This window comes from Triturus cristatus, chromosome 7 (genome assembly GCF_964204655.1).
Source record: "Triturus cristatus chromosome 7, aTriCri1.1, whole genome shotgun sequence".
Lineage (NCBI taxonomy): Eukaryota > Metazoa > Chordata > Amphibia > Caudata > Salamandridae > Triturus > Triturus cristatus.
Window position 1 is genome coordinate 1046241040 of NC_140590.1, and position 27124 is coordinate 1046268163.

At 46.9% G+C, this 27124-nt stretch overlaps 1 protein-coding gene across 4 annotated transcripts in view; it reads right to left on the reverse strand.

The window, feature by feature from the left end:
• RBM27 (RNA binding motif protein 27) overlaps positions 1–27124 on the reverse strand; it is a 691940-nt gene that overhangs the window by 48313 nt on the left and 616503 nt on the right. For all 4 annotated transcript variants that reach the window (XM_085618112.1, XM_085618111.1, XM_085618110.1 and 1 more), the window contains one exon: positions 23155–23241. In XM_085618112.1, coding sequence (XP_085474238.1) covers positions 23155–23241 — 87 coding nt within the window. The remainder of the gene's footprint in view (positions 1–23154; positions 23242–27124) is intronic.

Here is a 27124-nt window from a genome sequence, read left to right on the forward strand (position 1 = left end):
GACTCCATTCGTGATCCATCATGCACCGGCGGCTGAGTTCGTCTGCTCTGGCGTTCAGAGAGCCCGCCAGATGTTGAACCACCAGGGTGATGCCCTGATGTTTCAGCCATGTCCAGAGGCGCAGAGCCTCCTGGCAAAGGGTCCACGACCCCACCCCGCCGTGTTTGTTGCAATACCACATGGCGGTGGTGTTGTCCGTGAACACCTGCACCAAACTTCCCCGGACAACAGGAAGGAATGCCTTCAGTGCAAGTCGGATCGCTCGCAGCTCCAAAAGGTTGATATGGAGCCGAGACTCCGCCGGAGACCAGAGTCCTCTGATCTCCGCCTCCCCCATGTGGCCCCCCCCATCCCAGGAGGGACGCATCCGTCACCACTACATGCTCCGGGTGGGGTAGGGAGAGGAATCTGCCGCTGACCCAATCGCGGTTCGTGAGCCACCACTGCAACTGTTTTGCAGTGCCCTCCGAGATCAAGACATGGTCAGACAGGTTGCCCAGATGCTGGCCCCACTGAAACTTCAGGTCCCACCGCAGAGCCCGCATTCGCCACCTGGCGTGATGCACTAACAGGATGCAGGAGACCATCAGACCCAGATGCCGCAGAACCAACCTGACCGAAATCCGGGATAGAGGCTGAAAGATGGGAATCAGAGCCTGAATATCCCGGACCCGCTGCTCCGGAAGATAAGCCCGAAACTGCGCAGAGTCCAGAACCGCCCCGATGAAAAGGAGCTTCTGGGAGGGACTCAGATGCAACTTCGGCACGTTGATGGAGAACCCCAGCAAATGCATGAGGTCGGCCGTAGTCTGCAGGTGGGAGAAGACTTGCCGGGGCGAGCCCGCCTTCAACAGCCAGTCGTCGAGATAGGGGAAGACCGGAACCCCTGATCTGCGCAGATGAGCTGCGACCACCGCCATCACTTTCGTGAACACCCGGGATGGCACTGGTGAGGCCGAAGGGGAGCACCGTGAACTGAAAATGCTCCTGACCCACCGTGAACCGCAGGTAACGTCGGTGGGCCAGCAGGACGGGAATGTGAAAATAAGCGTCCTGCAAGTCCAACGCTACCATCCAGTCTCCTGGATCCAGGGCAGTCAGAACCTGAGCTAGGGTAAGCATCTTGAACCTCTCCTTCCGGAGGAAGGCGTTGACGCTCCTGAGGTCCAAGATAGGGCGTAGGCCCCCCTTTGCCCTTCTTGGGAACCAGAAAGTAGTGGGAATAGCAACCACGGACTACTTCTGGACCAGGAACGCGCTCGACGGCCCCCTTGGCCAAGAGGGCTGCAACTTCCTCCCGTAGAAGATTCAAGTGATCCCCCAACATGCGGTGGCACTGCGGTGGCATGGCTGGAGGGGTCGTCTGGAAGGCGAGGGAGTAGCCCCTTCGGACGATTTGCAGCACCCACCTGTCCGACGTGATGGAACGCCAGTGGAGCAGGTGATGGCGAACTCTGGCGTGGAATGGGCCTGAAAGCACGGACTAGGAGGGCTTTGAGGCGGATGCTGCCGGGATTGATGTGGACTGACCGGCACGTTTACCCCCGGTACCGCCTCGGCGGAATCCGCGTCCGCGTGCAGGTTGGTTCTGCGGCCGGTGGCTAGGCGGACGTGAGGGGGCGCCCCTTCCTTGGCCACGAAAGGGACGAAAGGCAGAAGTTTGCAGACGCGGCCCGAGAGGCCCAAGGACTTGGGCGTAGCCTGGGAGTCCTTGAAGCGCACCAGCGCACGATCCGCCTTTTCGCCAAAAAGACTAGTGCCATCAAAGGGCATATCCATGAGGGTGCTCTGGACATCCCCTGAGAAAGACGTGGACCGCAGCCAGGCATGGCGGCTGAGCGCCACCGTGGTTGACATCGCCCTACCCAGCGAGTCCGTAGTGTCTAGTCCACATCGAATAGCATGTCGTGCTGCATCCCGCCAGTCGGCAAGAGATTGGGCGAGCCGCGTCCAGGCCTCCTCCGGACACTGAGGCAGCATGTCCTGCACCGTATCCCACAGAGAGTGAGAATAACGGTCCAAGAGGCAAGCAGTGTTCAAGGACCGCAGTCCCAAACTAAGGGAAGAGAACAGCTTCTTACCGAACTGTTCCAGCCTCTTGGATTCCCGATCCGGGGGAGCAGACTGGAAGGAGGATTGGGAAGTAGAGGCCTGGATAGCCAGGCTCTCGGGCGTGGGGTGTTAGGACAGAAAACTGGGGTCGCCCGGAGCAGGGCGGTGGCGCCGGGCCACGTTCCGATCCACAGGAGGTGCTGTGGAAGGCTTGGACCAGGTGCCCTTGAGAACGTCCATCAGTGCTTCGCTAAACTGCAGCAGCGGCTCCGAGGAGCTTGCGGACGGTTGAAGCACTTCAGTGAGGAGGTTAGTCCTCACGGCCACAGCAGGCAGCTCCAGCCCAAGGGCTTCGGCCGCCTTGCGCAGCACCACGGAAAATGCAGCACCCTCCTCCGAAGCCACAGTCGGAGGAGAGATGAAACCAGTGCCCGGGGAGGAACCCAGGCATCCTACCGGCACCAGTTCGAGTTGAGTAGACAAAAGAGACAGAAAAGTTGTAGTGAAAAAGTGACTAAAGGGGTAAGCTCTTCCGGGATCGGCGCTGTCTGGCGCGGAAAAAAGAAGAACTGACGTCAGCGCACGAGGGCGGCGTCTAAGTACTCCGACGTCATTCCGGCGCACGATGCCGGCGACGGACGCGGAGCCGCAGACGACGCCTAGCGACACGCAAGGGGTATTGCTGACGAAAAATCTTCCCGAATCCAGCCGGACGCCTGGGGATATTCTAAGGTGAGGAATCTAACTAACGTGTTTCTTTCAGATACCTATAAGTCACCCCTAAGGCAGGCCTTTCAATCCTGAAGGCAGGCTTCTTGTTTTTAAGTGTGAGGGTACCCCTGCATGAGCAAGACAGCCCTACGACCTCGGAGTCCATTCTCCTGGGTTGTAAGTGCATCAGCCATTACAATACACAGAGTGGCCATGCATCATTACTCAATGGCTATCTCTAAACTGGCTGTAACGAACCCTGTCGTGTTTGGTATCAAACATGTTGGAATCATACTACCACACCGTAAACAGTGGAGAAGGTATGATTCCATGCAACGATGTCAGAGATATGAATCCATGCACTGTAAAGCTCCGCCAGGAGGCCCTCAGTGCTCCCGGTACCAGTCTCCTAGACCCAGACAGCAAACTATGGCTGCAGCCAACCAGAGACCCAATTCTGCCTTCCTGATGCTGAGCCAAGCTCGAGCACGGGACAGCAGGACAATAGGTTTCCTGCCACAGGGAGGTGTGACCACCTCCCAGACAGGACTTAGTGTATTAGGACAGGGTGGGGGCACTTGCCAGCGCCACTAGATTGATTTGATGGGCACATTTGGTGCCCTCTTTGCATACTCCAGTTGGAACCAGTTCAGGGAGCCGTTGGCTCCTGCTCTGGCATAAAACTGGACTAAGGACATGAAAGTATCCTCCCCACAGTCCAGCCCCTCCTCTGGGAGGAACCCCTGAATCATCCCAACCCTTTCCTTAGGGTACTTAAGGGCTTACCTGTGGGTGGGTTCCTAGATTCATCGTGGGACAGTATTCAGATCCGAAAGCACTGCGACTTCAACCGTCTGGGCACTTTGGACTTCGCTGGACTTCGGTTTGGGAACCGAGACTGCAACTGGGAACTATACTGCTGCTCCTGGTCTCATCGTCCTGCAAGTCTTCTGCAACGTTCGTGCCTGTGTCTCATACAGGTTCTTCACAAGACCTGTGGACATCCAAGACACCCGAAGGATTTTCCCTTGGAGTGAAGGAGTCACTCCCCTGCATCTGCAGGCATCCCAAAGGAGCTTCCTGGTCTGCTGATCCTGGGCTCCCACAGACTCTGAAAGGCTCAGCAACACAGGTGAGGTTCTACAACTCCCTCGAGGTCTGCACAGTTTTCTCACCGAGTTTGAGGCCAGTATCCCTCGTCTGAACCGCTGGAAGAGAACCCCTGTGCAACAAATCGACTTACCATTACTAAGGCTTGTTGACTCTCTCCTCCAGAGATCTTCGGGCTCCAAGATGCGCCAGCCCCAAGCTTTTTCTGCAGCCAAGATCTTTGTCTGCACCGCATCCCTTGCACCGTGGGCCTTCATCCTTTGGTGAGCTGCTCGAGGTCCTTTTGCTACTGGTGTGTCTCTGGGCTGTGGGTCCTCTTGAGGGGTTTCTTTAGCTCCAGGTAACAACCATACAACTAAGCTGCTCTTGGAGCTACTTCATCAGGATAACAAGAATCCTGGAGGGGCAGAAGAACAGGACAATGTGGGTGGGGATGCTCCCGAAGCGGGGGCACCAGGGGTTTCCCTAGTGACCTCAATTTGGAGTATGGTCAAGAGGAGTCTAATGACTCCACACTGGCAAACTCCGATCCACCGGGAAATGGTGCTGATGGCACAGTGGGAGCCCCCTCTATTCCTCCTGGGAGGGTTCAGAGTAGGCAGAGGTGGTCTAGGTCCCCCCTTTGTCGAATCCAATGCTACAGACACTGCAATAGGGACCTCCATTATCTAGCAAGCGGTGACAACTCCTTGGAAAGGGAATACCATATATTCCAACTTGAGAGAAATAGACTCAGGCAAGAACAGTGGTCCTTGACAAGGAGATCCTAGACGTACAGACAGCTAAGAAGAAACTGGGACTAGAGTCCCACGGTGACTGCAATAGTGTTCGTAGAATCAGGGAAACATCCTTTGACACTAGGAACCTGAGCAGGATAGTCCCTCCTTATAAGGAGGGGGGTGCCATCCATAAACGGATCACTGCTTTGGAGAGGGTCTGTACAATTCAAAAGGTCCCTCAAGGGCAGTGGGCAGCTATCCTGTGGCTCTCCCTTGCTGACAAAGGTAGAAATAAGCTCCTCACTGTTAGAGAAGAGGGTGTTGACAACTATTCAGTCTTAAAGAGTGCGCTCATTGATGGGTTTGGCTTAACCACTGAGCAATACAGGATTAAGTTCAGAGACACCCAGAAGGCACACTCCCAGGACTGGGTAAATTTCCTTGACAGTGCTATTAAGATTCTGAAAGCAAGGTACAGGACTATGAGGGATTGTACAGTTTGATAATGAGGAAGCACATCATCAAAAACTGACAGAACCAACTACTGCACCAGTACCAGGTGAACCCTGATCCAACCTCGCCTCAAGAATAGGGAACGAAGGCAGACAAATGGGTCCACAAAAGAGTTAAGCAGAAGAACCACTGTGGTGGAGGTGACCAAAGAAGCAAGCTTCTTCTAAACCCTAGGAGAAGGTAGGGAGAAGAGGAAAAGAAGTCTTCTCATGGTCCCCAAAAACCTGCATCTGGGGGCGAGTCCCAAAACTCCAAGAAAGGTAAAAAGAAACCTTGGTGTTATTTATGTAAAGACCCATTGAACCAGAGATGCAGATTGTCCAAAGGCCAAGGAATCTACTACCACTGCCTCCAAGGCAAATGCGCCCCCAAGCATCAGTACAAGTGATGGTACAACAACCAAGGTATTAGTTGGGTTAACCTTGGGTTCTGAGGTTGGTTCTGGCTTAGTCAGAACTCCAACTCAGCCTGTTCTAGTCTGTGATGGTGGCATTGATCTTGCCACCTTACTAGTAAGCCCCACTAACTTGGGAAAGTACAGGCAACAGCCTTTAATCAATGGAAAGGAAGCAATAGGTTTTGGGGACACAGGAACAAGTATCACCATGCTGACAGAGAAAATTGTTTGTCCTGAACAAATCATACTTGGACAGATGTACCAAGTAACCAGCGCTAGCAATGTCAGGACTGATCATTCCTTGGCAGTTGTGAATCATCTCAGCTGGGGAGGGGTAACTGGACCTAAGGGAGTTGTGGTATCGCTAGACCTTGGAAGAAACTGGCTCTATATATACTGCTCCAAAGTGAGGTACAGTGTGTATAGAGTCCAAGAGTCTCCAAAGGTTTGGCAGAGGTTAAAGTTAGATAGAACCTTACTCTCTAAAGTGGTAGCTTGGTCGAGCAGTAAGGTAGTATCAGAGGACAGTTAAAGCATTTGATGTACACTCAGTCAGCAAATGGTCTCACACACTCAAGAACTGAACTCTAGATCAATTGTTTTGTATAAAAAAAATATACTGTTTTATTTCTAGAACCAAGCAAGCCTGGTACAGGTAAGCATAGAAAATACTTTGCAGTATTAATTGACTTGTTTGAACACAGTTCAGAATTGCAGTGCAACTGGTACTGGTTTTGATTACAGGTTTAAGACAGCAGTGTGCAACACATAGCAGGTAGAGTACATTCAATTGAATGAGCTTTTTCAGAAAAATGCAGTTAATTACTTTTCAAATTACTTTTCTAACCACAGGACTGGATCCTCGATTCAGCCCTGGGACATTTCCTGAAAACAGGTGAGTAAATGCGTTTTGGCTAAAGTTATGATTTTTAAGGAATATTATTGTATTTCAAAAGTTGACACTTCAAAACTTTTTCACATGGAATCACCAATGTTATCCTATGGGAGGAAATTCACTTCGCAGGTAAGTTAGGTTATCGTTACTTTTTCTTAGTCAGTGCTGGATCCTGGATTCAGCACTGGGACATTTCCTGAAAACAGTTGAGAAAATGCGTTTTGGTTAATCGGACGATTTTTAAGGAATATTTGCAGTTTTCAAAAGTCGACACTTGGAAATATTTTGGGAGAAAACGTGTCAATGTTATCCTGTGAGGAAAAATGAGTTATCGGTTTCAAGGTAAGTAATCGATCTTTTGAGTTAGGGTTCTGGGGTTAGACTTGGGGGTGTCCCAGGGTCAGTGATGCACTGTTGTTGCACCTTCAGCGGCACTCGGGTGCAGAGTGTTGAGGCCCAATGTTATCCTAGGGGGGATAGGGGGACTCCGGTTGGTGGCTGCTGGCAAGCAGGCCACCGGGTTGTGGGAGCAAAGCTCCTAGGGTTAAGCTCAGGGCACGTTGGGGACCAAGTTAGCACTAAAGGGGCACCCTCAGCGGCGCTAGGGCAGCCTGGAGCAGTTTTGAGGTCGGTGCCCTGTTGAATTCAATGGAGATTCTCCGGGACAAAGAAACACTGCAGGCTCCGGGACGAAGATCTTCCAGGAGTGACCACCACTTCGAGGGGTAAGTTGGGATGTAGAGGGATGGTTTTGCACCACTGGGTTGGGCACACAAGGCCGTGGAACGTCGGGTGCAGGGGTGCCTTTAGACGTCGGGTTTTCTTACCCGCTCTGGTCGCGGTAGGGGAGAGGGTCTCCTGGATTGAGGCTGAAGGCGTTGTCTGGAAGCTTGAGGCAGGTCAGGGGTCGCCGGATCTCGGGCCAGGATCGCCGGGGGGACCTCCTCGTGGTGTTTGTTCACTCAAATACAGGCCGGGCTCGGCGGGTGCAGAATGTGCTGGATTTGCGGTTTCTGGCTGGCACCAGAAGCTGCAGTTCAAACACGTCCGGTGTTCACAGGAGAAACAGCTTGGAGAGTGAATGCAGGCAGGTCCTCCGGAGTTTGTGGTTGCTGGCCACTGGACACGCTAGGGTTTTGCAGGAGCAGGTTCGAGGAGAAACAGGCCTGTAGGGCTGGGGCTAACTCAATGGGCGTCGTCCTCTTGTTAGCTCTGCACGGCTTCTCGTCCTTCTATTCTTGTGGTTGCTGAATCTGAGGAAGGAAGGTTCAGGGTGCCCCTAAATACTACATTTAGGGGTGTTACAGGTCCCTTCCCTCCGTTGGGTACACCCCCTATTCTGCCACTCTCCAATGGGATGGGGGGCAGGAGCCTGTCACTGGTTGGCTGGGTCGCCTCCTCATCAAGATGGCGCGGACTCGACGTTGTACTTCACCTCGTCTCCTCCACCTTAGGGGCGGAGTTGGCAGAGGTGGGCACACCTCTCTTCCTCACTTTGTTTTTCCCGCCAGGTCTCCCACCCAAAGTGGAAGGTAGAACCAGTGGGGACCAGTTGCTTAGTACAGCAAGTGGTCTGGAGAAGCTCACAAAGGCGACATGCTTTTGAAGCTTCTCCTTCGTGAACACTGCCCATCCTGGGGGAGGAGGCATGGCACCTCGTCCCAGAATGTGCATTGTTTCAGGCCCCCGAGAGCAGAAAGCTCTCGACCCAGGGGTCCATAAACATGTCTGGTGATGGCAGCCTGCGCAGCCACTCAATCAGGTCACTGGGAGTTGGTCGAGTTTCAGGGGGCATCTAAGATGCCCTCTGTCGTGCATTTTACATTGAATCCCACACTGGAATCAGTGTGGGTTTAATGTGCTGAGAAGTTTGATACCAAACTTCCCAGTCTTCAGTGCAGCCATTATGGTGCTGTGGAGTTTGTAATGACAACCTTCCAGCTCCATATAATCTTAATGGCAGCACTGCACTTACAGGGCCCAGGAATGGACTTGGGCACTGTAGGGGTACAGGGCTCATGCACCTGTACCCTCACCACTTGCATAGGGCACCCAGCTAGAGAGGTGACTGATGTATGCCAAGGCAGTGGTTTGTGGGCATGGCACACAGGGATGTAGGCCATGTTGTCTCTTTGTTTTGTTTGGCACCCACTCAGCCTGTAAAGGCAGTGTGTGTGTGTCAGGGTACAGGGCCTCTAAGGGTGGCATGATAAGTGCTGCAGTCCTTAGAGGCCTTCTCTGGTCACAGTGCCCTAGGTACCTAGGGTACCATTTACCAGGGGCTGACATGTGGCCAGAGATGCCAATTGGGTTTAGGCTTCAATGCAGTTTTAGAGAAGGAACACAGGCACCTGGTACCTGATTGGCAGGAGCCCAGGGCACACTCAGTCAAAGTACATCAGCAATGCAGCAAAACGTGGGGTCATACTATGCAAGAAAGAGGGCCCTTGTAGATTGGCTGTTGGGCAATGATTTATAAACTTCAGCCTGTTCTGAAGTAGAGTACAGGACTCATATAGAGATGATGGGCATCTAGGCCAGTGTATTTGCTGTCACTAGGGCTCAGGCCAAACAGCTCAGCAGTTTGGGATCACTGGATCCTGAAAACATTGACCAGATTGCTCCTAAGAGAAGGAGCAGGAAGGATAAGGAATTATCCTCCTCTCAAACACCTAGTGAGGATCAGTCTCCTGAGGTGAGATGATCCAAGTCCCTGTGAAGGAACTGTCCGAGAGGAACTTTGGACAGACCAAGCAGAGTTCTTGGGGGCAGGGGCCCTTCCAGGGCAGACGAGATTGGAGCAGCAATCCGGCCCCTTTCTTGAACAACTCAGACAGCAAGCTGCTGCTGAGGAAGCAGGGAATTTCAGTGGGTCCCATAGAACCTCCTGGGAAGATGGGCCTCTGTAGTCTGAAGGTAGAGACCCCAAGCTTGGTGCTACCAGGAGGTTGGTAATACCCCAGAAGTTCAGCGGAGTCCCGCTTCGCAGATGGGCGCTGTGTGAGCAGCTACAAGCAGGCAGCTTTAGCGGGGCAATCTGGCAGGGAGCAGAGTAAGCCGCTACATGGAGGTGGCTTCAGCAGGGCAAGGCAGGAATCCTGGTCCAGAGTAGGGCAGATAATTGCTTGATGGTCGCCCTATCTCACAATGTGGAGGTCTGCTGGAGGATACGGCATGGCACAGAAGGGGTTCTGGTCTAGGGCAATGGCAGACAGTAGTCTGATGACTTCCCCCTAATAGGGGCCCTTGGGGAGCTACGCATAGCTGCAACAACTGCAGTAGCCCCTCCTGAATGTGCATGGCAACAGGGGCGGGGAGGGGGTTAAGTGAGTCGTGAGGAGCACGAGAGTCACCAACGTCGTGATTGACCACTGGATGGTCGGATCTTACCTCCTTAGCATCAAAGCTGGTGGATTCCCTTTATTGCCACCAAACAGTGCCAGGATTCTGGTGGGCGACGGATGAGCTGGGAGACACCAGTGACGACAGCTAATCTACTTGGCTGAGAGTTGTGGGACAGAGACAGGGGGACAGAGACAAGGGCACAGAGTCACCGCAGCCCGGGAGCCACTCCAGGAATCCAGCTAGATCCTGATAAGGAACCCGGGGTGAGACATGTGGTCCGAGGGTCCTCATTACTGTCACAGTGTTTCACGGAAGGAAAGCAGGCGATCCATGCCCTTACCCAGCAGAGAGATCACTGTAATTAGGGCAGACTGTTCAAGCTTTGGATGGGTGGCTAAAGCAGGGATAAACACTAAAAAGTGATCTCAAGTATAAACGCCTCTTAAAGGCTTGACCCTCTGGCAGCCATCTTGTATTAAAAACACTAAAAATGCTTTACATTCCGGGCTCCTAAGTTAGGCCTTACTGTCCAATAGTTCAGGCTGTAGTCTAGTTCAAAAACCCTATGAGAAATTGCACAGGAAGCCCCTCTATTCTTGGAACTCGGTTGGCAGATCACTCTCTCCATGCAGGACTAGACAAAGTGTCACTTTTTTGGGGACATTTTGTAAAGATTTGTTAAACAAGTTATAAGCGAATCAAAAAAATGATTTTCCTATGGAAACTAGGTGTTAACTATAACTACCTACTGGCAGTAAGTAATGTTTTATATTTTAGTTATAAAGAAAGAAGAACACATATATATATATATATATATATATATATTATCTACTGGCGGTCGCCAGTAGATAGTTATAGTTAGGACCGTGTTTCCATAGGAAATCCGCAACATTCTATTTGGAATAACTTTGGCGCCGATTGACGAATCCTCGCGAAATTCTCAAAATAGGTGGGGCGCTCCGCTCCTACCCTGAAAGTCTCGGGGGGATTCGTCAAGCGGGGGCTGAGAAAAAGGGGGGGTCCCAAAACACGTTTTCCCCATGCATTTTTCCATAGGACCTTTAGTCCGAGCTACAGCCCGAACGGCTGAACAGAATTACTTGAAATTTGGCAGAGAGGTAGCCCTCAGGTCAGGGATGTGCCTTTTGAAGGTCTCGTGTAAATCTGTTCAGTATTTCCTGAGAAAATAGCATTTAAATCAATATATATATCTATGGGCGCGCTCCGAGCGCGTACCGTAAGCTTACCGTACGCACACGCCGCCGTGCACGAGCGCGATTCTGATTGGTTGTTAGATCTAAGTAAACATTCGAATCGGTCGAAACCAGGAAGTATCGGCCCCCATTTTGTCTCTCGCAGTCTGAGGGGGTGAAAAACAAAGGTGGATAACGTGAAAAGGGGGCAGGCTGGACAGTTCCTGACCCCCTAGCCTTTGTCAGGGGGTCCCAGAAGGACCCCCAAGGGCAAAAATTATTTTTATTTTTTTTTTCAAAAAAATCGCCAAATGCGCGTAGCGTACGCGCACGGCGTAAACGGAGAAATTCCGCGAGGAGAAATTCCGCGAACTTCGCGTAACTATTACGCGTACCGTGCGCGCACGGCAAAAAAAAAATTTCAAAAAGGAAAGCTTAAAAAAAAATAAAAAATTGTGAGGTAAGGTTGGCTCTTAAAAGAGCCGTTGGGTTAATACAGGGATGGAGGAAAGAAAGAATGGGAATATTATAAGTGTCTACAAACGTGCTGGTCTATCTTATTGTTAATAAGGGAAACACTGGTCTCCCCAAAAACAATAGGACCACAACACGTTGTACACCTCATTGCAACCCTCCCAAATCGAGGGTTAATGTCCAGAGGAGCAGAAGAAGGTGATGCTCCCACCTCAGAGGAAGGGCTCAGCTGAGCTGCCGATGATGTACTCGGCTGAGCTTCTGAGGTTGGGCTCAGGTGACTTACTGAAGAGTTTTCTCCAGTATGTCGAGCAAAGGTCCTGGGATGTCTATCCCTAAGGTGTCTCTTCATAGAGTGATTTCCAAAGGAATACTTCTTCCTTGGATCCTTCCACGGTCACAAAGTGTGCAAGTGACCAATGGAGCATTGACCTTTTTCTGCCCCTCTGGAAAAGTAACATACTCCCACACAAAAGAATCCTTTTGTTTCCTCCTTCTCTGTCTGATGATGGTGCTGCTAGGCTCCCTCTCAGAAGAGGTCTGCTGCTCTGCCATTGTATCTCAATGTCAATTCAGCTCCTTCTCCTAGGGGATCTCAAGCAGTAATGAGGGGAATGGGTGTGGTGTGGAAAGTTTCTGGAACTGAAAGTAGTTTCAACCAATGAAAAGTGTTCTTTGTGGATCACATGACCTACCGTGCGCGCTCCGTAAGCTTACGGTACGCGCTCGTAAACAAGTACGCATGCGCAAACGTGACGCTTACGGAGCGCTTACGGAGCGCGTACGTAAGACGCACTCGCGCATGCGCATTACACGCCCCTGCGTAACCACGACGTTGCTTCCGCGCATGCGTGTACACGTACGTATCACGTAAGTGCACTGTACTTATGACGTACGGAGCGCGTAGCGTCAGCTTACCGTACGCGCATCGTATCACGTAAGCGCACCGTACTTATGACGTACGGAGCGCGTAGCGTCAGCTTACCGTACGCGCACGGAAAAAAATGCATTAAAAAAAATTAACCATTCCATAATGCAGGATATAGTACATATATTATTTTATACATAGGTTTACCAAAAATCTCAAAAAATTTGCATTTAAAAAACCGTACAAATTCACTGAAAAAACCATAGGTTTCACACACGTTATAGTTAGGAATTAGCATTTAAAAAACCTTGCAAATTCACTGAAAAAACCATAGGTTTCACACTTGTTATAGTTAGCTGGACATTTCACTCGTAAAAAACCAATGAAATTCCCCCTTTATAGTTAGTGCAGGCAACTATAACTCACGCGACCGCAATCCTCTGTTGATGCTAATACTGTATCTTTAGCTATACATATATTACAAATATTTATTTTTCATAAAGACACATGTCATCAGTGATGTAATATCTGACATCATCAGCAGAGGATTGCGGTCGCGTGAGTTATAGTTGCCTGCACTAACTAGAACGGGGGAATTTCATTGGTTTTTTACGAGTGAAATGTCCAGCTAACTATAACATGTGTGAAACCTATGGTTTTTTCAGTGAATATATATATATATATATATATATATTCCAACTCAAAGTGCCCAAGCATATCTGGAGGCACACACCGCTGCTGTTAACCGCTGAATCACACCAACGATTAAATTAAAATATAGCAACCAGCAGGATCCGGGATTACAGTCTTTCTGCCGACGCGTTTCGAGGATGTCACCTCTTCTTCATGGGCGACTGCATTGCTAAGTCAAATTCGGAACGACCAGCACACCATTTTGATCAGTTCCCGCCCTGAGTGGGTGTTGCTTAGTGCACAGGAGGATGCTGGTAGAAGTAGTATATATATATATATATATATATACATACATTATCTACTGGCGGTCGCCAGTAGATGGTTATAGTTGGGACCGTGTTTCCATAGAAAATCTGAAAATTCTATTTTGAATAACTCTGGCGCTGGTTGACGGATCCTCGCAAAATTTTCAAAACTAATGGGGCGCTCCGCTCGGCTCCTACCCTGGAAGTCTCGGGGTGATTCGTCAAGCGGGGGCTGTACCTTTAGTCGAAGGTACAGCCCGAATGGCTGAACAGAATTACTTGAAATTTGGCAAAGAGGTAGTCCTCAGGTCAGGGATGTGCCTTTTGCATATATGGTGTCAATCTGTTCAGTAGTTCCTGAGAAAATTGCAGTTAAAAGTACATAAATATCTATAGCCGCACACCCTGCGCGCACGGTGCCGTGCGCAAGCGTAATTCTGATTGGTGGTTACATGTCAGTCAACATTCAAATCGGTCGAAATCAGGAAGTGTTGTCCACCATTTTGTGTGTGACAGTGAAAAAGAAAGGTGGAGAACGTGAAAAGGGGGCAGGGTACAGAGTTCCTGACGACCTAGCTTTTGTCAGCGGGTCCCTGAAGGACCATGAAGGGTGAAAAAAACATTTAATTTTTTTTTTAAAAATCACGAGGTGCGCGCACGGCGAAAAAAAAAAAAATAGAATTAAAAATACAATGTAAGTGTTTAGATGTTAGGTGGCTCTAAAAAGAGCCGTTGTGTTGATAGAGGGACAGAGGAACAGAAAAATGCCAAAAATTATAGGGTGCCGCACGTGTGCTGCTGTATCTTGCTCTCTATTAAGGGAATGCTGGTGTCCCCATAAGAGAGAAGAGCATTGCACGCATTGCACCGTATATGCACCCTCTTAAACAGAGGGTGTATATCCAGAGGAACAGAAGCAGGTGAAGCTGCCGCCGCAGATGAAGTGCTCGGCTGAGCTGCCGATGATGTGCTCGGCTGAGCTGCTGCGGATGTGCTCGGCTGAGCAGCTGGAGGGTTTTCTCAAAGCAGCTCGAGCATAAGCCACAGGATGTACATCTCTAACGTGCCTGATCATAGTGAAGATACTAAAAGAGTATTTCTTTTTAGGATCTCCTCTTGATAAGACACGATCACAAAGAGTGCAGGTGACTTTTGGAGCATTCGCCTTCTTTTGCCCCTCTGGAAATGTAAAAAATTGCCATATAAAAGAGTCTTTCTGTTTCCTCTGTCTCTGTCTCACAAGGGTCTCCTGCTCACTCCCAGAAGATGACTGCTGCTCTGCCATTCTCATGTACTGGAGTACTGGAAAAGCTGCTCAGCTCCTTCTCCCAGGGAATCAGAAGTAATAATGAGGGGAGTGGGTGTGGTGTTGGAAGTTTCTGGAACTGAAACTACTATAAACCAATGAAAAGTGTTGTTTCTTAATCACATGCCCTGAAACTACTATAAACCAATGAAAAGTGTTGTTTCTAAATCACATGACTTCCTGTGCGCGCACGGTGCGCGCACGGAGCACGCACGCATGCGCGTACGGAGCACGCACGCATGCGCGTACGGAGCACGCACGCATGCGCGTACGGAGCACGCGCGCATGCGCGTACGGAGCACGCGCGTACTGAGCACGCACGACATACGCATGCGCACCTGGTGCACTTACCCATGCGCACACGGAGCACATACGCATTTGTTCACCGTGTGCGCACCGTGCACGCACGGACAAAAACCCTTACAAAAAAAATTATTTTTAAAAAAGTGTTTATAAGTTTATAGAAGAAATTAACTATGCTGTTCAACTCTATCCAAATTTAAAAAAACAAAACTGAGCCATTCCATATTACCGGATAAAGTTAATCTATAACTATATATAGAGGTAGCTTATTGTAAAATAAATATTTAAAAAATATAATAATACATTCATAAATTAGCGTTTTAAAAACCTTGCAAATTCACTTAAAAAACCATAGGTTTCACACACGTTATAGTTAGGAATTAGCATTTAAAAAACCTTGCAAATTCACTGAAAAAACCATAGGTTTCACACGTTATAGTTAGCTGGACATTTCACTCGTAAAAAAACAATGAAATTCCCCTGTTCTAGTTAGTTCAGCTAACTATAACTTGCGCGCCCGCAATCCACTGCTGATGACATCACATATTACATCACTCATGACATGGTCAGTGACATCACTCATGACATCACTGATGACATCTCAAATGACATCACTGATGACATCACTGATGACATCATCCATGTGATAAATTACCACATCTTCTCACACCCTAATATAACCTTTGATACACCGACTCAAAATTTCAGAGTTCCATTCTCAAAACCATACATACTCCAATACCTATAACTACATACCCACTTATTAACTGTTAGGTCTACATACACCTCCACTCATTCACCTGTACAGTCACTCATACTTATAGTCACTCCATACAAGACTATCATATGCATTTATACACCTATATAGACACTCACACACCACCAATCATCCATAGAGGTACTCTCACACCTAGTCAGTCATGCAAATAATTGCACTCCCATTTACTCACCTATGCGGTTATACACACTCAAGTTCACGTAATCATAAAAATAGTACCACATTCTTACGCACTTATAGAATCATTGATACAAGCACACACTCATCCATACAGTGACTCTCACAATCACACAGTCTCACATCTACCCACTTATATACTCTTACACGCATATATACTGCCTTACACATATGTAGTTAGTCACAAATGTACCACTGAGATATACAGTCAATCCCTAACACACCCATACATACACTCACTCAACCATACAGTCCATCACAGATGCACTCTTAAAACCATGCACCCATAGAATCACCCACTCACACATCTATGCATAGAGTCACACACACCCTACCCACACAAACACTCAGGAACCCATACAGATACTGAGACAAGCAATCAATAACTCATATAGACACTCATATAGGTATTCACAAAACCATGCAGCCACTTATACACCAACATACAGAAACATACAGACATTTACCTAGTTTAGTCACTAGTCTGCCTTAAGATACATTTAATGACTCACTTATAGAGTTAGTTACGCACCACAGAAAATCATCCATTTACACACTTGTACACCCACTCATTCTTCAACAGGCCTTTCCCTATATATATTAAACATTAAAATTGTTCAGAAACACATACTCAATGGATGATGTCATCAGTGATGTCATCAGTGATGTCATTTGAGATGTCATCAGTGATGTCATGAGTGATGTCACTGACCATGTCATGAGTGATGTAATATGTGACGTCATCAGCAGTGGATTGCGGGCGCGCGAGTTATAGTTAGCTGAACTAACTATAACGGGGGAATTTCATTGGTTTTTTACGAGTGAAATGTCCAGCTAACTATAACATGTGTGAAACCTATGGTTTTTTCAGTGAATATATATATATATATATATATATATATATATATATATATACACACACACACACACACATTTATGTATTTTGCCTAACATATATATGCATTTAATAAATTCATGTTATTTACAATACATATAGGTGGAGGAGTGTGTATATGGCTTTTTGCTTCTTTTTAAGAAAATAAATGCATGGCACAGTATGTAAATATGATTATAGGGAAAACACCTGTAAGAGTATTACAATATATTTAGATAAAAAGCAAAAATCAAGCTTTGTATACTTAGCCACAAGATACACTAGTAAATCAGGCCTTGTAAATATTGCAGTTTCTATGTACACTTGGGTGTGTATATATAGGGGGCTTTATGCCTGCTAATAAAACCTTTCTAAGTGACGAGTGTATATATGTATGCATGCATATTATATCACTATATATTTTGATGTGTGTGAGAAGTTGGCCTGATGTATGATGTCACTAGTTCTAGTGTACACCTTATATCAGTCCAAACAACCCTTATGGTGATTGGTTGTAAAGTCAACCTTATAGACCAGCTATCCTAGTGGTAGCATGGACAAGAGCAGTCTTAGGCTAAACTCTGAATGGCATGTGAAGCCAGCTGTGATACCATATATAATCCCTTGAATACCAAATGAAAGGACACCACAACAGATATATATATATATAAAATAAAGTGTATTTATTCTAGTCAAACCCTCAGCACTCTTTATGAGATTCGAGGTAAGTACAACACAGTCTTATTTAAGTATACATTAAGTCACACAGGTAAGTAAAACAGTTAGGCCCTAGGGGCCACGCAAACCATATACTAAAGAAGTGGTATAAGGACCACTGTCACGGAAATAAAATAGGCCTAGGCCTAGGGAATCGCTGGGGCTACACTACACTACCAACAGTTAGGAAGTGGGAGGCCCACGGGATTCAGGTGCAGAGTGGAAACACTCATGCGTAATGCGTATAGTCGATAGAAATAGTACAGTTCTGAAATAAGCAGTTTAAGGACACTTCTGAAGCAACTAGAGAGTTGAGACTCGGAAACTAGACCCTAGGATAGTCACTACCCTTGTGAGCACCGAAGTACCCAAGTTACCTAGCCCACAGGCAGCGGGTGCATAGGTCTGAACTTGCGTCGGGTTTCGTCGTGGACTTCTATGGATGCCTGAAGAAAAGTTGCTGACAGGCAGTCAGTGCAGAGTGTCCGGTGGATCCCAAGGCCGGGATCAAGAAGGAAGTGTACCTGCAAGCAGAAGGGACAGAGTCAAGGTCACTAGCCAGTGACCACGTGGAACCAGGAAGGAACCAGGCAATGTCGTGAAGATTGCAGGTGAAGGGTGAAGCTTGTCGCTGCAGCCACGGGTACCAGGAAGCGGCGAGGACAACCAGGACCAGGAGGCGAGCTGTCCCACGAAGGCTCTTGCTGTCGGCGGCGTCGAAGTCGATCTAGGACTCACCAAGCCTTGGCAAGCGGAACCCACGAAGAACGGAGGACTTGCTTCTGGTGCAGACCAGGAAGGTCTGGGGTGCTTCTCTTTTGCAAAGAAGCGGGAGCCAGTCTGGAGGAGCCAAACCAGCGGTGAAGCTTTCAAGGTGTGTCGTCACAAAGGCCGCTAGCCAACGGGCAAGCAACCGGACAGACGCGGCAAGCATGAAAATGCAGAACGGCCCCACGCAGGACTCGTGGAGTGTGGGGGGCTGATCTTCGGTGCAGATGGTGCTTGGGGTTGGGGCTTCTCAATCCCCGGTGCACAACTTCGAGGGTACCTCAGAAGCTGCGCTGGAAGATACTCGCCACTTTTCCCAGGTAGCCGGTCCCACGTCTCTCGTCGCCTCCACGGATCTCAGCTCGGCTGTGGATGTGGATCAGGGTCGGAGAAGTCTGGAAGTCAAGGCTCTGGTCGGGCTCTGCAGTCGGTCCCTCGTAGAACTTCAGCAAAGCAAAGGGTAGTCTCTTGATGGTGCCTGTTTGCACAGGGTAGCCACTCCTTGGCCACAAGGGAGATTCTTCAGTCTTCTTCTTTTGTCGAATGTCGAAGGTCCAGAGTTTCTGTTCAAGTTGCAGGTTCAGGATAATCTAATCTCCTGGGGCCCAGCTACCACTCTTATACCAATCTGGGGGCTGGGTTGCCTGCTAGGTCACGCCTTATGGGTGGGACCTGGGAGGGGGGTGGTTACACCCCCTTCCCTTTGTCCAGTTTCGCGCCAGGACTGGGGCTGGTGTGCCCCAGCACCGGTTTGAACTGTACTATGCATGGGACACCTTGTGTGCCCCAGGCAGTGTCTCGTTTCATTCATCCCTCCCTGCCCCAATACACTAAGGCCTGTCTGGGGTGGTGCTCGCACCTCCCAAGGCAGGAAACCTATTGTCCAAGCTTCCCTTGCCGGGATCACTCCCAGCAGCAGGAGGTCAGACTTGTGTCGTGGCAGCAGCATCCATTTTGTGATGCTGGGGCTCTGGTTAACTTTAACCGGGTAAGTAGGTTACAACATGTCTTCTCCCTCTAGAAGGGAGGGATAATATCCTCATCACCAGAAATGGGATGGGGGTGTTATTCCAAAGTGTTAGACACCTTACACGACATGTTTTGATAAAGCCAAACCATAGTTACCATAACCGTTTAAGATTATAAGGCACTTTAAGAGTATATGGTAGGCTATATCATAGAACAGCTATAAGGACATGGTTCCGAAAGCTGCAGACAGGCTCAGCTCATGCTAGAGCACCATCTCACATGTTACCAAGCACTCTGCCTTCAGGATTGTTAAGGCCTGCCATAGTAGTGACTGGTAGGTACACATGTCTATATATAAGATAGGTATAGGAATACTACACCTAAGCAAGGAGTGATTACACGACCTTGCCCCAGCTGAGTGATCAGCCAGTTGCGTCATAATGGAAGGCCAGGCCAGGGGTGGCATAATACATGCTGCAGCCCCTGGTAGGCCTAGGATACACCTATGCCCTGGGTACCTAAGGTACTCTGTACAGGGGCCAATAAGGTGATCCTATCCAAATGGGTTATGCACCTAAAGTACATAGTATCAATTTAGAGAGAGACCAGCAGGGCTGTGGGTCTGATTAGCAGGCCCACAGCCACATCTAAGTCGAAAACCAGTAAAGCAAAGCAAAAAGTGGGGGTGAACATAGAAAGCAGACCCTACTCTCCTACAGACTGGATAGGCCTCTACACAAGTATAGCATAATTTCAGTTATTTGTTAAATAAAAAATCTATTCCCATCAGCCTTTGTCCCATTCCTCCTCTCTCTGAGTCATGTGAAACTTCTCACTACTATGAACTCCCACACATTTTACAAACTTTCCTGTCCTTTTTTAGACAATACACCCAACTAACATGCGCACACGTTCACTGCTCTAAAAAAAAAAAAAACATACAAATTCTCATCATTCTATCCCTACTCAAAATGCGACTAAACGCATAAGAAATCAAGAGCACAAACTTACCACAACTTGTCCAGAAGGAAAAAAATAAACTTCATATTATTAATGTACCATTTAACTTTAACTCTCTCTAATCTTGTGTTCTGGAGAAGCATGCTACTTGCTGCAAAGCGATTCCCCTCGTCAGGGTAGTAAGTTCTACATAAACACAATTAACGAAGGGGGCGTGGCTTCGGAGCCGATGAGGATGGACCCGTGAGCTGGGAGCTCCGCGTGAACCCCACCGCTTATCCTGTGACAAGAGCAGTCATACCGACTTTAAATATCGTAGACTGTGCCCGTTGGTGCCCGAGACTGCTGGGGGCGAGTTTGGGCGCCCTCCGATCCCTGGTGCACTGAGACTCCGGGGCCAGAGGACCCCGACCTGCGTTCCTGAAAAATGGCGGCTGCGATGGCTGTCCGCCCTTCCTGGTGATCCGTGCGCGAGGTGTCGGAGTGTGGCCCTCCTGTCCGGAGGGTCCCCCCTGGATCGTGACGGGCTCCACTTATCTCCTACCGAGGCCTGGAGCTTTGGCTGTGCCAGGAGTGGGGGTGGTGATGTAGCAGGGCGCCGCAGGCTCCGCTTGTTTCCAGGAGTGCCCGGCCGTGTGAATACTGAAGGAGGATATCGGGTAAGAGCTGCGGAGCGGATGTGACCGGACGTCGGAGTTGCGGGATGGGCGGATGAACGCTGCTGACGCTGGGAGCCCTGCTTGGTGGACTTTGCTGCTGATCTGTGCCCAGTGCGCTGCCGACTCGCAAGGCTCGATTATAAAGTATGTACACAAATATAAAAACAATAAGCAGGGTGGGGGAGGGAGGAGGGAAGTGCACAGAACAGGAACCCTCCAAAAGCCTCTGATGAGAGGGAAACAAATAAATGCTGTGTGTGTTACCTGGGAATAAGTGTGCCTGCAACAGCAGGTAGGACAAACTCATTAAAAAAAATAGTGCTCACAGACTGTAAATGAAACATACTGAGTACCAACATAAGTAAAAGGGAAAGTCCTCATGGGAGGATACAAAAGCAGAAAAGGAGGGATTACTAAGTATATTTACGAATCAAAAGCAACCCTTTAGAATGGACAGGAACAGGAGCTAACTGAAAAGATGGGCGAAAAATGGGCGGAGCTTCTAGGCCATACCTGAATATAGCATGTCTCGAATTGACAGCGCGGCCTAGGCGACACACGAAAATGAAGAGGTGGAATATCTGGATTGTTACCTTGGACGAGGAGTGTCTTTGGCAGTGAACAAACTGGTGCTTTGAACTCAAAGAATAATGCCTATCTGATGAATGTGATCTTTGCCTTGATGATTTTGACCTTATTGGGAGGACCTTTGAGATACCGGAGGTAGAGGAGGTGACAGCACCACAAGTTTTGACGCAGCTGTAGGTACCACAAGTAATAGAGGGATTGGGGAAACAGTAAAAGGAGATGCTAGATGGTTAAGTTGAGTCAATCTCTATGAAGAAGAGAGATCACCGGAGAAACAGTTCTAGTCCGAGGTGGTGCACTCTTCTCTGGATTAGCTGGCACAGCCAGTCTGCTGATAAATGTATGGATCTGCTTGATGGCGTGTCGTACAACATCAAGGGGATCTTTAACATCATGCCATTTCTCAACATTCCTTGCTTTAACAAATCAGGTCTCGACAGTAAGAGGTTCTTCGATGTCAATGTCTCCACGATGAGTGACTACCGTGCAAGTCCTCAACATCCTGGATCTAGATGCTGACCGAGATCGTAACCTCTTCTAACCTTCAGATCTCTTTCCAGATCTCCCTCTGCGGGAGTCATTAGAGACAGGTGGAAGTCCAGCGAGGAAGGAAGCCCATGCTCCCCAGATATTCATTTAACAGACTACTGTCATATAATGGACCTACTGCCTAAAGTGAAGAAAGATTTTGTTTTCCCTGTCTTTCAATGTTGTCTTGACATCTGCCTGCTGTGTGTGTATGGTCTTAGGGGTGATGGAAGACAGTTAAACAGAGTGCATGAGGCTTTGCCTGGGCCTTTCTTCGCCTAAAAACAAAAAGAGGATTTAACAACATGGTGCTGCCTTTTTGTGATGAAAAAAATGAACATTTTCTGTCAGGAAACTGAAAATAAACATTCCTACTATTGAACAACACCATGGGCATCAAAAAAGCCAACGTTTGGAAAGGATTTTAAATGAAAAGGTAAAAAAAAAAGTGGCACTGACAGGACATGGGATACTGATAGAGCGTGTCATCTTAAAGCAGTGCCAGTACTGAACAACTCCGGAGTGCAGCGTATTAACCTTCTTTGCCTGCTTTTCTCTAATGAGAGACCTTTAAAAAAGGTCTCTCATTACTTTTTCTACTTCAGTTACATTTCTAAATTAAAATTGCCATCAAGTTAAAAAAAAAAAAAAGAAAATAAACAAACATTGGGCAAGATAAAGTGCTCTAAGCTGTCAAAAGTCATTTTTCAGTTTTAAATTTTACTTTTCTGAGAAAAGATTCTACATTATTTTGTAAAAAGAGCTCCAGAGCCTAAGAAGGGGTGGGGAAATTCTGTGCTTATGATTATCATAGGAGATCGTCTGAAGGAGAAATCAATAACCTTGCTGCGGTGGTTATAGATGCCACACAGAAAACAACTCTAAAGTAAAAATGTGCACAGTGCTGGAAAAAACAGTGTAAAACATTATCATAGTATTCCCCAAACTTGAAATTTAGGAATATTCCAAGTGTAATATGTAAGCAGCAATTAACTCAATTTGACAGAAAAAATCTGGAGGGAAAAAACTGATAAGCTAGCTATGCTCATTTTTACTGCAAGATTTTGCCTGATTATGATATGAGAACCAAACCAGATACTGTGTCAAAAGCAAATGATCTTTCTTTATGTCATATAAATATAATGAAAATGGGTCCTAAAACAGAGTAACTCTATTCAGTTACTTCCATGCAAGCAAACAATGTCCCAAGCATAAGTCATGCATGCTCCCTCAGAAAATGTACATTTCTAAATAAACCAATAAAAAACATTTTCAAGATGCCCAGCATAAAGCGATACATCAGTCTACTTACATTTTCAGCTTCTGATCTAGTCTTGAATATTAAAACCACAGTTAATGGAGAATCCTCTTCTTTCAGATCTTCAATACTTCCGAATTTCTGAAATTCAAAGTCATGCACTGTGAAAAATGTTCTGAAATGTTTTCAGCTCAGAAGCTGGTACCTGCCACTGCCAAAAAGGATGTGGACACAAAGGGACTCGAAGATAAATCCCTTCTGTAAACTTAATTGGATGCAGAATTGCTGCCATCTAGGAAGGTAACCATTTTTTACAGCCACAAAGTCCACACTAAACACAGACATTTTAGATTTTTAGAAGGCTAAGAAATTTATGCACACACGTGTTTGGAAGGCTAACAAAATAATTTTTTTCTTTCAAGAGGTTTGACGCTGCAAAGATGTACCACTGTGTATAAACTTAAGACTAAATACTTGAAATATTCAAGGCCTTCTGAGAAAAGTTTAATTACAGTTTTTCCCCGATAGGAGCATACATTTTCCCTTTCTGCAAGCACTGAAAGATGGTTAGTAATATGAGAAAGTGTGTATTGAAGAATGCAACAGGGATCCCCTCTTAACTAAAGGCATTACATTTGAATCCCCCAGTGCCTTTGCATTGATGAATCCACTCTAATAAACCTTGAACTTCTGTTTCGTCTTCCAACCCTGCCCCATAAACTTACATTTACTGAATATCAAATCACGTGTCCTCTACAACTACCTCCACAACTGCCTATCCTCCTCCTCAATCACCACCGCATGTCCTCATCCACAACCTCCAGTACTCTTACTATCACCAATAATTCTCAACCACCTGTCTTCCTGCACCATACCCACCCCACCACCATTACTACTATCATTTCTCTACCTCTAACACCTGTCATTCTGCATAACATTTGTCGTCCTGCACACCACCTGATTTCCTGCATAATTAGCACCACTTGTCCTCTTTGATCAAAACACCGTATGTCCTCCTGCACCAGCTCTACCTGTCTTCCTGTGCCACCAGTCCTCGTCCACCACCATCAATTGTCGTCCACCCCACCCTGCCTTCCTATGCTACACCGGTCCTTTGAGTGGAAAACAAAGAAGTGTTTGACATCAAAAGTAACAAAAAAACATCTGCACCGTTTCTGTGGTGAAAACATATACACTTCAAACAGTGAGGCAACAAGTAGGGCATAGCCCCAATCTTTTACCTATAATCTGAATGTCAAACACTAGTTTGTCATCAAACATTTATGATATTTTAAAATCCTGAATCCAGGGGTACAGCTGACCCTATAAGGCCGAATTAGGCTGCAACTATCAAATTACAATGACCCATGTCCACTATCTGCGCTAACGCATTACAGCAGCTGGTTTTCAGTTATAGATTGTGCCTCTTGATTAATTAATTTGAAAAGACTGAAACATTTGCAATAAAATGTGATTTGTTGTTTGACACACAAAGCCAAATCTAATTTGTGTTGCATGGTCTCACATACTTGCAAAGGAGCACTGTATGATTTCCCACCCACCTGAGTGATCTTTCTTGGCCACAGTATAGTAGATTTTAATCTAGAGGGTAACCCAACATGAAATAGTGTACCTGGACATCAAGTTTACCTTGAAGCCCGCAAAGAGCTGATTAGCCACTCTTTTGTCATCTGCAGAAACTTTAGTAAAACACTGCATGCCAATCAGACTACGTAAAAAACAGTTTCTCCAGTTAGGAAATTTAATTGACTGAGAGGGCACTGCATGATTGCTTTCTTGAGAATCTTTATTGATTAATCATCCTGCTCTGGGCCTTTCTGTCTGAAATAAGTAAGCAGTAGACAAATATGTTCCTTTGATATTTCAAAACTTTCTCAACTGTGTGTTTTAAATAAGGGTGCGCTCTACTTTACTAGCCCGTGCAGAAATAAAGGTTCACGCCTTGGTGGAATGTTGGGCCTAATTCAATCTTATACATCAAGTACCCAATCTATATTTAGTTTTTAACTGCCATGCTGGGAAGATTGTGATAAATGTACCTCTCCCAAAGCTGGATGGTGGCAGAAAACTGAAGCAGTGATTGCTTCCCTATAGGCTTTTACTGCAGTTCACATAGTTGGCTGTTTCTGTATCTGAAAGGCATGCAGTGCTGACAAATACTTTGTTGCTGCAGTCAAGTCCCTTTCTATAACAGTTTGTGCTCTCTCTAATGGCAACGCCCGTGATAACCTCTATTCTTTCGCCTAGATCCACAAATCTTAAGAGCTAGACTACATTCCTTATTCTCCTGTGTTCATCAGCATGTCAGCCTAAGAGACAAAAGGGAGGAAAGGGCAAATCAAAGATTTGTGGAATTACAGATGTTATCTGGTGCCACAAAGATCTTTATAGAGAGCCCATAGCACTACTAATCAGACAAAAGGCAAGCCCTAATAGAGTGCACAGAAGAAACCATCCCTGGTCTGTGATTTTTTTTTTTAATTTTCAACTTTTCCTGTGCAGCAGCCGGTCCACAAACCATCCATTGTAGATATGCTGAAGACTACAGTTCTAGCATTTCAAGAGGGTTGAGGGTATAGCTTCTATCATGTAGGTGCTGTCCACTGTGTCCACTTTCCAACTTTCTTTTTCAGCAGGTGCAATTGCTGGTCTCTTGCAGCACTATATTGTGTCTCCTCAAATACAAAAAGAGTATAAATTGAGACTGTCCCACATGATAAGTCACTCTGTTATGGCTCAATGTACTTTTTTCAAGTTCCTCTCTATAGACCTTACTCATGTAGAAGTCCTGAGAACTCTTGACGTTGAGCTTCTTACTCACTGTGCTACTTACATCATCAAAAGCAATAACATCCTCCTGTGCAGGAATATGCAATACGAAAATTGTGATTTTTACAAAGAGGTATCTACACTTTGAAGATGATGAAGTTGACTCGTGCATGCTAAGGAGGTATAGTCAAATTAGGGATTTTCCTTTAAAGACAGTCATCAGCTAGTTATGTCCTATCCTGTCTGACCTTCGACTTAAGACGTCTCTAGAGGGGAGTCAGCTCTACATCTTCCAAGGGTGTGAACAGATTACTTTGTCAATGGTGCTCCAAACTTGTGTGCCTCTCCTTGGTCACTCAATCCTAGTGCCTACACTTTTCAATCTATATGCTGAACACCTGAGTTTAGTATCTGAAGGATCATGTGACTATAATCATCGTTATGCTGAAGATACACAAACTTACATCAAAAACACATCCATACACAACACACACTTTGGGACTCGCACAACATCCTAACCCAATTATCTCTGGAGCAGTCTCTTCCTGTGGAACTCTCCTCCCCCCACAAAAATACAAACTACACCCATTCTCCTCTTGTTCAAGAAATGACTAATAACTCATCTGTTTTATTTCCATTTGAACGTTTTCTGACTTGGCTCTTTGCCAAACAAAGAACTCTAAACAGAAGACAGTGCATCTAAAATGTTGTCTTTTACTTATTTCACTTCTCTGGCTCTTCTACTTATGGTGTACATTCTTTTTTCCAAAACAAATTTATTGATTTTACAAGATATACACAGCCCAAAGGCCGACATGTAAAGGAAAATAAAGCAGAAAAAGAAAAGGTTAAACAAAAGCAAATACCGTGCACATTAAGCCTACTCACACCCGCATTCTAACAAAAGGGCACAGAGCCAGTCTAGCTACCAGGGCACCTGGTCCACTCTCCCCCAACACTATCTCATCACATAAACAGACAAATGTTACAATTTAACAATTGTCACATAGAACAGACAGATCCTAACACAATGGCCCTGTAATCCTCCCACGCCTTCCAGGTCTTTAGGTGCTTCTGCGGACATCCTGAGCCCTATACACCGCCACATCCAAACGCATACAGCAATTGTAATTTTATTTATATAGCACTTACTACCCCTGACGAGGAGCCAAATCACTTTTCGGCGAGTAGCACACTACTCCGGAACCCTAAAATTGAAATTATTATAGGGTAA